We start from the raw sequence: 12,379 nt of genomic DNA on the forward strand, positions 1-12,379 counted from the left end.
TTCCTCCCATCCTATTTCTTCTTCTTTTTCTATTTAGAGGAGCCCTTTCAGCATTTCTTTTAGAATGGGTTTAGTATTGCTGTACTCTTTTTCAGTTTTTGTTTGTTGGAGAAATTCTTTATTTCTATTTTAAATGCTATTCTTGCTGGGTAGAGTAGTCTAAGCTGCAGATTTTTCCCTTTTAGAACTTTGAGTGTATCTTGCCTCTCTCTTCTGGCCTGTAGTGTTTCTGCAGAGAAAGCAACTGGTAGCCTTATGGGGGTTCATTTATAATTAACTCTTTGTTTTTCTCCTGCTACCTTTCGAATCCTCTCTTTATCTTTTGCCATTTTTATTGTAACATGCCTTGGTGTGGGCCTGTTAGGGTTCACCTTGTCTGGGGCCCTCTGTGCTTCCTGTATCTGGATATCTGCTTCCTTCAGCTCTGGAAAGTTTTCAGCCATAATTCCTTCAAATATATTTTCAGTCTCCTCTTCTTTTTCTTCTCCTTCTGGACTCCCTATTATCCGTAGATTGGCCTACTTTATATTATCCCATAGATGTCTTATATTGCTTTCATGCTTTTTCATTTGGTTTTCTGTCTGCTGTCCTGGCTTGGTGATTTCCACTATTCTACCTTGCAAGTCCCTAATTAAGTCCTCTGCATTATCCATTCTGCTCTTCAATGCCTTTAACTCAGCCTACATCTCTGCAAATGAACTTTCTCATTTTTCTTGGCTCCTCCTTCTATTTTCTAGCTCCTTTCCAAAGTAAACTGCATTACCGTTCACATCTACTCTTAATTCCTTCAGTATTTTCACCATCTCCTTTTTGAGCTCAATGTCTGTTAGCCTATAGAGGTCTGTTTCATTGTTTGCTGCTTCAGGTGAATTCTCCTGTTCTTTTAACTGGGAATGGTTCCTGAGCGTTTTCCCTTTGCTTATATTTTTCTTATTCCGTAAGTTTAGGGAAGACAACTACTGTAGTCTTGGAGGGCTATTTATAGGCAGCAGCACCCCTGGGTGTTTTGTGAGAGTTTTTTATTGTTACAGTTCTGTGTGCGCTTCCAGGGAGATGGAGGCAATGGGCAAAGCCTGGAGCAGTGCCTGGTTGCTGGGCCCTTGACAGTGCCAAGGACCTGTGGCAAGGTGGCACAGGCTGCTCCTAGTTGCAGGGCCCTGGCAAGTGACAGTGATCAGCAGGTGTAGGTGGTTCCCAGAGCATCTGGCAGTGGCAGCAGTGGGGGAGGTGTGTTGCCAGGGGAGTGAAAGCAGCAACAGGTGGTACTCAGTTGCAATGCCATCTTCTTTGCCAATCTCTGAGGTGCCTGGGCCACAGGTGGTGCCTGTGCCTGTTCACAGACCCTTAGTAGTGGCAGGCCACATCCCCCTCTGGTGTCTGAGGTGACTGCTGTGGTTTCCCCCTGTGGTCTATAGATCACGTAAGAGGTGCTGTTTCGCACTTAGCCCCCCGCTGCCCTCAGCCCATACAAGAGGTACCTGGCCATCCACAGCCCTTGTCACATGTAGCTAGTCCAAGTGGGGACTGGCCACCCATAACCTGTACCAGAGATGCCTTGCCCTCTGAGAGTATGCGCCTGCACAGGGAAAGATAATTCCTGAGGCAGTCCACCCTGCCTCCTCTCACCCTCCCAAGGCACCTTGCTTCTCCTGCTGGCCCAGACCTCCTTCCAGGTTCCCTCAGCTGTAGTACTTGTCTCCCCATCCCATGGCACACTGATTCCTAGCCCCTAGGCTGTCTCCACACAGCCAACCCTAGTCTTCTCCCCAGAACTGACCTCAGGAGCCTGATTATCAGTGTCCAGCCCCTGCCCGACTGACTCAGGCTGTGGTGTCTGAGGGCAGTGATGCAAATGGATTGCGTGTCTCACTCTACTTTGTCCTCCTCAGTCCAGCTGCTGCACTTTTCTATGTGACTTTGAGGTCCCTCCTTCTCAGCCAATCTCCACTGGTTAGGTGGCTTCCCAGGATGTGGGTTCCTTTCCTCTTTAGCAGCTCCTTCTTAGAAATGCTAGTTCTGTCCTGAATCCTTTTCTTTCTTTCTTCTTGTTCTTCCAGTTATGTGGAGGCTTTCTTGCCCTTTTTGGAGGTTTAAGTTCTGCCAGCTTTCAGTACATGTTCTGTGCAAATTATTCTACGTGTAGATGAGATTTTTTTGATGTGTTTGTGGAAGAAGGTGAGAGCCACATCTTATTCCTCCACCATCTTGATCCTTCTCCCCTCTGTCCATCTGTAAATCAATTTTTTTTTAAGTTGTATGACTTCTTATACTTTTTGGATATCAACCCCTTATCAGGTACATGATTTGCAAATAATTTCTCCCATGTTGTAGGTTGCCTTTTCATGTCATTTCTTTTAGTGTGATGTGGTCTACTTATTTTTCCTTTTGTTGCTTGCACTTTTGGTGTCAAAAATCACCGCAAAGACCAATGTCAAGAACTTTCACTCTGCTTTTTTCTAATAGTTTTAACACTTTCAGGTCTTACTTTTAAGTTTTTAACCCATTTCAAGTTAATTGTTGTGACTGGTTTAAGATAGGAGTCCAATTTCATTCTTTGGCAAGTGAATAACCAGTTTCCCCAAAACCATTTACAGAGAAACTATCCATAAAGCCAATGAGTATTTTTGGCTCTCTTGTCAAATATTTGTTGAACAGATATCTGGGGGTTTATTTCTGTTACATTGGTCTATGTGTCTATTTTTATGTGAATACAATTTTGAATATTACTACTTTGTAAATAAAGTTTGGAATCAAGACATATGATGCCTCCAGCTTTATCCTTTCTCAGGATTGCTTTGAGTATTTGTGGGTCTTTTGTAGTTCCAAATTTTAGATTTTTTTTCCTATTTCTGTGAAAAATGCTATTGGAATTTTGGCACAGAATCTATAGATGGTACTGTATAATATGGACATTAACAATATTAATTCTTCCAATCCACGGACTATCTTTTTGTGTCTTCAATTTCTTTCATCAGTATGGTTTTCAGTGTAAAGAACATTCCTCTTCTTAAATTTATTTCTAAGTGTTTTATTGGTTTTGATGCTTTTGTAAAGGAGATTTGAAAATTTCTTTTCCAGATAGTTTGTCAGTGTATAGAAACAACTGAATTTCATTGATTTGGCATCCTGCAACTTTACTGAATTTATTAATTAATTCTAACAGTACTTTGGTGGAGTTTTAGGGTTTGTAATATATACAATCATGTCTGCAAATTGAGACAGTTTGACATCTTCCTTCCCGATTTATATGCCTTATATTCTTTTTCTTGCCTGACTGTTCTGGCTAGACCTTCCAGTACTATGTTGAACAGAAGTGGCAAGAGGAAGCATCCTTGTCTTGGACATGTAAAATGAACTAAAGTTTCATGGAAGTAGAGTTTGAAGAATAGCTATAAACCATTTACATATGTACGAACATAAAGATTTAAGGCAGGGGAAATCTTTGTCTAATGAGGAAACTGGACAAAGGGAAAATGAAATAAAGGATCTTTCTGTGAGAACCTGTAAGTTTCTTAGCACTGGGACATAAAATTGACTTGTAAGCTAGCTGGCAAGCAACACAGAGCCAAGATTAGTTTCCCATGATTCACAGATTCTTTGCACAGTTATTGCTGGTTCCCATATCACAGACTCTTCTGGTGATCTTCATCAATTTGTCCTCCACAACATGTTAAGCTGTTTCTGAGGAGCTACTTTTTACCCCCTAAATATAGGCTAGTAGCTTAATACCATTACAGTGAAAGCTGTTAACAGAGTAGTGCAGGGCACTCAGTATTCTGCTCATTTGGCTTAATTTAGACAAGATTTTAAAAGAATCCATCATGATCCATGGTCTGTATATTGTTCTCCCAATTTATTACAAATGGTATGTTTTTTTTTTTACTCTGAGCTTTTGATAAGTTTAACGGCAATGAGTTTAAGTTATATACTCTCTGATCAGACTTAAAAAAATACTTTAAAGTGTTTTTATTACAGTTGATTTACAAAGATAAGATTCTTGAATGCAGGTATTTTATGTTATTAATTAGGCGCAGGACTTTATGCTTCAGAAAGCCAAAGAGTTGACAGGCTTATTCAAGCTACAGAGTGTGACAAGGTGAACCTAAATGGAAGGCCGCATCAGCATACAGAAGTGTTAAGGAGTTCAGAGAGGTAGGCTTAGGGCTGGCCTTGGGTTAGAACAGTGTGGGCCACACGCTGGACACGTGGCCCCAGGCACTAGCAAAGCCTTCCAATTCAGTGCCTTGAAGGTTCAAAGACTGAGATGAAGTGGGGAGAGAATGCAGGTCAAAATAACTGCCCAATTTCTTTGTGGTTACCCGTCAGTACTTTCCAAGTATTACCTAATTAAATGGTTAAAAGGCTAGTTAGCAATGAACAGTTCTTTTTAATTTGAAACTCACCAATATCAGTTACAAGGATATGTTGACTGCGAATATCTGATTATGTTATCCAGAAAGTATACTCATCCTAAGTGACGAGTGATCTGACTTAACGGTTTTATGATAGAAACTCAATGAGCTAACCTGAAGGTCTTTAGGCAAAATGGTATTTTTCCTGAGAGAATTGATCCGTAGCCTCTCATCTGCATACTCATAAGCCATTTTTCTTCTCTTCACATCACGCAACATTTTCCAGTCTACGTAGTAACTTCGAACTTGGCCTGAAGCTGATGAAGGAACCATCTAAAAGACGGAGACAAGGAACAAGTGAAGGGTAGTCAAAACCCAGGCTCTGCCAGTGTCTCTATGCTGTGATCCTCTTTAATCACTATTTATAATCTTTTATTTCCCCCGGTAATTTTGGGTCACCTCAATAATTTTAAATAATAGACTTAATTCAGAACAAGTTAACATTTATGGATATACATCAAGCCAAAATGATAGTTAATTAATATAATGTCAATAATGTGGGTTGAAAGTGAATATTTATGTTACTTTTAATATAATTGTTTGCCCTTTACTTCAACTACTAAGTATATGGTTCAATAATTTTTAAAAAATATGGAAAGGGGGAGGAGATCAAGATGGCAGAGCACAGGGATGTGGAGCTCACCTCCTGCCACAAACACATCAAAAATACATCTAACATAGATCAATTCATACAGAATACCTACTGAAAGCTTGCAGATCCCACACAACAAAAGTTACAACAAAGTTCCCAAACAACCACTGAGGACCAAGGGAAAGGGAGAGGAGAAATTAGGATGGTACCTGCACCCCTGGGAAGAAGTTGTGGAAGAGGTAAGGTTCTTTCACCCTGGGAACCTCCTTCACAGGCTGGGAGGACAGAATGGGAAGGCAACTTCGGAGGCTTGAGAGGAGACTGCAGAAGCTGGCCTGCTGCCCCATAGAGTGGAAAGAGACTAACAGAGACAGTCCTTGCCCCCATCACATTTCCCAGGCCAAGACATGTTCTTGCTGGTGTACACCGTGACTAGTGCGAAAACTCTGGCTTCAGCAGACAGATGTGGGGAGCAGATTCAGTTTGGCTGCTTGGGGATAGCCTGAAAGGCCCAGAATGTGGCCCAGGCCACAAGTGGGGTTGCATGCAGGACAGAGCAGGGTCTGCCACAGGGGTCCCAATGTCAACATGGGGGGGAAGGGGTGTGAGTCTGCCATAGCAGCCTCCCTGTCAAGCTCACAGTGGTGCATGGCTCAACTGCAGAGGTTTTCGCAAACCTGGAGGGCACACACACATTCAGAAGCAGGGATGAATATCTAAACCAATTATCAGAACTCCTACTGAAGGTGCTGGTGTGTAGCTTTAGCAAACTTTCTCACCCATAGTTTTGTGAGCGTGCATGCATGCTTAAGGGACCTCGAAGCCGATTATAAGTACTCCTACAACAAATGCAGCAAAGGGAAGTACTGGCAACAGTGATCTTTGTGGGTGTGCACAATGGCTGGAGGGTGGTGTTACAGAGTCACACATCACGGCAAACAGCTCCTGGGAAAGAATACATAGGGGTTCCTTTTCTAGAGTGTGCTCTAGCCCCAACTAACTCATACTGACTGCACGCAGCTGAGAACTGGATCTAGGGGCTTCTACTCCAAGAACTGGGGAGCAGACTCTGCCCCCGACATGGTTTTGACAACCACAGAGAAAAGAGAATGCACCACCCAACATCCCACGCAGGCTCTGGTCACAACACCAAAAACACCACCTATCAAGAGGACAAGGGCCAGCATACCCTAAGTTAAGACGTGGCAAGCATCTATATAAAAAATAGTTCTCAGACCAAAAACATTGGGATCAGTCAACACAGGGCCACTCCCATATAAAAATAGCACTTGAAGACCACAACAAACAACTATTTTTCCAAAATACATAAAGAAAAATATAAGCAAAACAGAAAAGCAGAGAACTACTGCCAATTAAAAGAACAAGAGAAATCCCCTGAAAGAGGGGAAAAAAAACAAAAAAGAAATAGACCTCTGCACTCTACAAAACCCCAAATACAAAAAGGAGGTAATAAAAATGCTGAATGGAGATCAGCCAAGATGGTGGAGAAGAAGGACCCTAAGCTCATCTCCTCTCACAAGCACACCAAAATCACAACAATCTGTAGAACAACCATTGTTGAAAAAGGCTGAACCCTACCAGAAATGGATAAGTTGAATGGACTGATCACTGGAAGTGAAACAGAACCTGTTAGTTAAAAAAAACTGCCTACAAACAAGAGTCCAGGACCAGATGGTTTCACAGGCGAATTCTACCAAACATACAAAGAACGACTTTTACTTATCCCTTCTCAAACTATTTCAAAAGACTGAAGAGGAGGGAACACTCCCAAAGTCATTCTATAAAGTCATTCTATCACCCTAACACCAAAACTAGACAAATAAACCATCAAAAAAAGAAAATTATAGGCCATTATCTTTGATGTACATCGATACAAAAATTCTTAAAATTCTAGCCAACTGAATCCAACAACACATAAAAAATATCATACAGCACAATAAAATCAGATTGATCTCAAGTTCACATGGATGGTTGAATATACAAAAATAAAATCCATGTAATACACCACATCAATAAAAGAAAAGTAAAACACAATCATCTCAATAGATGCCAAAAAAGCATTTGATAAAATTCAACATCCACTCATGATAAAAACTCTTATTAAAGTGGGTATAGAGGGAACATATCTCAACAGAACACAAGCTATTTATGAGAGACCCACAACCAACATAATATTCAACAGAGGAAAGCTGAAAGTCTTTCCACTAAATTCTGGAACAAGATAATAATGCTCACTCTCACCAAATGTATATAGTCTCAAAAATGACTATACTTATCCAAGGCAACCTATAGATTCAATGTGATCCCTATCAAATTACCAATGGCATTTTTCATAGAACAAAAAATTGTTAAATCTGTATGGAAACACAAAAGACCCTGAATACCCAAAGCCATCCTGAGAAAGAAAAATAGGGAGGAAGAATCAGACTCCCTGACTTCAGACTATACTACAAAGCTACAGTCATCAAAACAGTAATGGTGCTGGCATAAAAACACAAACCCATGTACATACGGTCAACTAATCCATAACAAACGGGGCAGGAATATACAATGAATAAAAGAAAGTCTCTTTAATAAATGGTACTGGGAAAACTGGATAGCTACATGTACAAGAATGAAATTAAAATACTCTGACATCATACACAAAAATAAACTCAAAATGGATTAAAGCCCAAAATATAAGATCAGGTATTATAAAACTCCTAGAAGAAAACATAAGCCTGTAGCTCTCTGATATAAACCACAACAGTATCTTACCAGATCCACTTCCTAGCGTAATGAAACAAAAAAGAAAAAAGAAAAAAACCAAACCTAATTAAGCATAAAAGTTTTTGCATAGCAAAGGAAACCATAAACAAAATGAAAAGACAACCCACAGAATGGGAGAAAATACCTGAAAATGAAGCAACTGACAAGAGATTAATTTCCAAAATATACAAACCCCTTCTGCAACTCAATATCAAGAAGAACACCCAATCCAATAAAAAAATGGGCAGAAGATCTACATGGACATTTCTCCAAAGACAAGATCCAGTGGGCCAAAACACACTTGAAAAGATGTTCAACATCACTACTTATTAGAGAAATGAAAATCAAAAGTACTATGAGGTACCACCTTACACTAGCCAGAAGAGCCATCATCAAAATGTCTACAAACAGGAGTTTCCACTGTGGCTCAGCAAGTCAGCAACTCAACTAGCATCCATGAGGATGCAGGTTCAATCCCTGGCCTTGCTCAGTGGGTTAAGGATCCGTCATTGTCATAGCTGTGGCACAGTCCTGCAGCAACAGTTCCAATTTGACCCTGAACCTGGGAACTTTCATATGCCACAGGTGCAGCACTGTCAAGAAAAAAAAGTCTATAAACAATAGCTGGAAAGAGTGCAGAGGAAAGGGAACCTTCCTACACTGCTGGTGGGAATGTAACCTGGTGCAATCACTATGGAGGTCCCTCAGAAAACTAAATACAGAACTATCATATGATCCAGCAATCCCACAGCTAGGCATCTATCCAGAGAAATCCATGAATTCAAAAAGACACATGTGCCCCAATGTTCACTGTAGCACCATATATGACAGCCAAGACATGGAAGCAACCCAAATGTCCAATGACAGAGGAATGGATAAAGATGATATGGTACAATGGAATATAACTCAGCCATAAAAATGAATGAAATAATGCCATTTGCAGCAACACGGATGGACTGTCATACTAAGTGAAGTTAAACAGTAAAAGAGAAACAGCATATGCTATCACTTACATGTGGAATCTAAGAAAAGGATACAAATGAATTTATTTGCAGAACAGATACAGACTCACAGACTTTGAAAAACCTGCAGTTACTAAAGGTGACAGGTTGGAGGGAGGGATGGACTGGGGCTTTGGGTACTGGGATACGCACTATGAGGTATATGGAATGATTGGCCAACGGGGACCTGCTGTATAGCACAGAAAACTCTATCCTATATTCTGTGGCAATCTATGTGGGAAAGTAATCTGACAGAAAATGGATGTGTACATATGTACAACTGAATCATTTTGTTGTATAGCAGAAATTATCACAACATTGTAAATCAAGTATACTTCAGTAAGACTTTAAAAAAAAAAAGGGAAAATTAAAAAAAGACATGGAAACAACCTAAATGTCCATCAATAGATGAGTGGATTAAGATGTGACATATACATACAATGGACTACATAAAAAAAAAATACTGCCATTTGTAGCAACATGAACGGAACTAAAAATTCTCATTAAGTCAAATGTCAGAAAGAGAAAAACAAATACCACATGATACCACTTATATATGGAGCCCAAAATATGGCATAAATGAACCTATTTACAGTGCAAAAACAGACTCACAGACAAAGGGAAGAGACATGTGGTTGCCAAGGGGGAGGGGGAGGGATTGGGGTGGACAGGGAGTTTGGAGTTAGTAGATGCAAACTATTACATTTAGAAAGGAAAAACGACAAAGTTCTACTCTATAGCACAGAGAACTATATCCAATCTCCAGGACAGACCATGTCAAAAAACAATATACCAAAAAACATATATATAGGTATAACTGAGTCGCTTTGCTGTAGAGCAGAAATTAACACAACATTGTAAATCAACTGTATTTTAATAAAAAATTAACAAGCAAACTTAAGTCATATCAATCACCTTTTCCAAACACAATACTATAAGGCTAGAAATCAAAAAAAAAAAAACAAAAAAAAAACACAAAAACATAGGGACTAAACAAAATGCTAATAAGTAATCAATGGATCACTGAAGAAATCTAAGAGGAAATTAAAAAACACCTAGAAAAATGAAAATGCAAACATAATGATCCAAAATTTTTGGGATGCAGCAAAAGCAGTTCTAAGAGGGAAGTTTATAATGATAGATACAAGGCTACCTCAGGAAACAAGAAAAACGTCAAATAAACAACCTAATCTTACACCTAAATCAAACAGAGAAAGACGAACAAACAAAACCCAGTTAGCAGAAGGAAAGAAATCAAAGATCAGAGCAGAAATAGAGGCTAGAAAAAACAAAAGATCAGGAGTTCCTGTTGCGGCTCCACAGCAATGAACCCAACTAGTGTCCATGAAGATGCGGGTTTGATCCCTGGCCTCACTCAGTGGCTTAAGGATCCAACATTACCACAACTGTGGCATAGGCTGCAGCTGCAGCTCCAATTCAACCCTTAGCCTGGAAACTTCCATAGGGCATGAGTGCAGTCCTTTAAAAAAAAAAAAAAAAGCAGCAATGAAAATAAAAGCAGGTTCTTTGTAAAAAGAAACAAAGTTGATAAACTTTTAGCCAGACTCATCAAGAAAAAAAAGAGCCAAAGAGGGCTCAAATCAATAAAATTAGACATGCAAAAGAAGTTATAACTGACACCACAGAAATACAAAGGATAAGAGACTACTACAAGCAACTATGTGCCAATGCAATGGACAACTTAGACAAAATGGACAAATTCTTACAAAGGTCAATCTTCGAAGACTGATCAAGGAAGAAACAAATTATGAAAAGACTAGTCACAAGTACTGAAATTGAAAGTGTGGTTAAAAAACTTCCAAAAAACAAAAGTCCAGGGCCAGATGGCTTCACAGATGAATTCTATCGAATATTTAGAGTCAAAAAAATTGCAGAAGAAGCAACACTCCCAAACTCATTCTATGACACCAACAACACCCTGATACTAAAATCAGAAAAAATATACCACAAAAAAGATAACTATAGGCCAATATTTGTGATGAAGATAGATGCAAAAATCTTCAACAAAATACCAGCAAACCAAATCCAACAATATATTAAAAGGATCATATACCATGATCAAGTGAGATATATCCTAGGGAAGTAAGGATTCTTCAATATCTGAAAATCAACCAGTGTGATTCACTATTTTATCAAATGGAACAATAAAAACTATATAATCATCTCAATAGGTTCAGAAAAGGCTTTTAACAAAATCCAACATCCATTTATGATTTAAAAACCCCCCAGAAAGTGAGCACAGAGGGTAAATACCTCAACATAATCAAGGGCATGTATGACAAACCCACAGCTAACAGCATCAACAATAGTGAAAAGCTGAAGGCATTTCCTCTAAGATCTGAAGCAAGACACGGATGTCTATTCTTGCCACTTTTATTCAACATAGTTTAGGAAGTCCTTGCCATGGCAATCAGACAAGAAAAAGAAATATAAGGAACCCAAATAGGAAAAAAGAAGTAAAGCTGTCACTGTCAGCAGATGACATGATGCTATACATAGAAAATCCTAAAGGCATCACCAGAAAACTACTAAAGCTCATCAATGAATTTGGTAACTTTTCAGGATAAAAAATTATTACGCAGAAATCTCTCACATTTCTATACACTAACAACAAAAGACCAGAATGAGAAATTAAGGAAACAATCTGATCTACCATCTCATCAGAAAGAATAAAACCTAGGAATAAACTTACCTCAAGAGGCAAAAGATCTGTATTCTAAAAACTCTAAGATTACACAGATGGAAAGATACACCATGTTCTTGGATTGGAAGAATCAGTATTGTTAAAATGACCATATTATCCAAGGCAATCTACAGATTTAATGCAATCTCTATCAAATTACCAATGACATTTTTCATAGAACTAAAACAAAAAATTTTTAATTTCAATGGAAACACAAAAGACCCCAAATAACCAGAAAAATCTTGAGAAAGAACAAAGCTGGAGGAATAATGCTCCCTGACTTCAGACGGTACTACAAAGCTACAGTAGTCAAAATAGCACAGTACTGGCACAAAAACAGAAGTAAAGGTCAACAGAACAGGATGGAAAGCCCAGAAATAAATCCATGGACTTAAAAATCAATTTCTAACAAAGGAGGCAAGAATATATAAAAAGTCTCTTCAGCAAGCGGTGCTGGGAAAACTGGACAGCTACATGTAAAAAAAAAAAAATGAAACAAAAATGAAATTGAAACATTCTCTAAAACTTTATACAAAAATAAACTCACAAAAACACCCTTTGGCATAAATCACAGCCCTATTTTTAGGAACCATATCCTAGGGTAATGGAAATAAAAACAAAAATTAATAAATGGGACCTAATTAAACGTAAAAAGCTTTTGCACAAGGGAAACCATAAACAAAAGGAAAAGACAACCAATGTACTGGGAGAAAATGTTTGCAAATGATGCTTCCAAAAAGGATTAATTTCCAAAATATACAAACAGCTCATACAGCTTAATATCAAAAAAGCAAAGAATCCAATCAAAGCACGAGCTAAAGACCTAAACGGACATTCCACCAAAGACAAAATACAGATGAACAACAGGCACAGGAGTAAATGCTAAACATTGTTAATTATT

The 12,379-nt window shown here is 38.8% G+C and overlaps 1 protein-coding gene across 1 annotated transcript in view; it reads right to left on the bottom strand.

Moving 5' to 3' along the window:
- Positions 1–12,379, bottom strand: part of MRPS14 (mitochondrial ribosomal protein S14) — a 39,348-nt gene that overhangs the window by 8,389 nt on the left and 18,580 nt on the right. Inside the window, exon 2 of the mRNA XM_013989625.2 lies at positions 4,527–4,685. Within this exon, the coding sequence (XP_013845079.2) occupies positions 4,527–4,685 (159 nt within the window). The remainder of the gene's footprint in view (positions 1–4,526; positions 4,686–12,379) is intronic.

The sequence above is a fragment of the Sus scrofa genome, chromosome 9, assembly GCF_000003025.6.
Source record: "Sus scrofa isolate TJ Tabasco breed Duroc chromosome 9, Sscrofa11.1, whole genome shotgun sequence".
NCBI lineage: Eukaryota > Metazoa > Chordata > Mammalia > Artiodactyla > Suidae > Sus > Sus scrofa.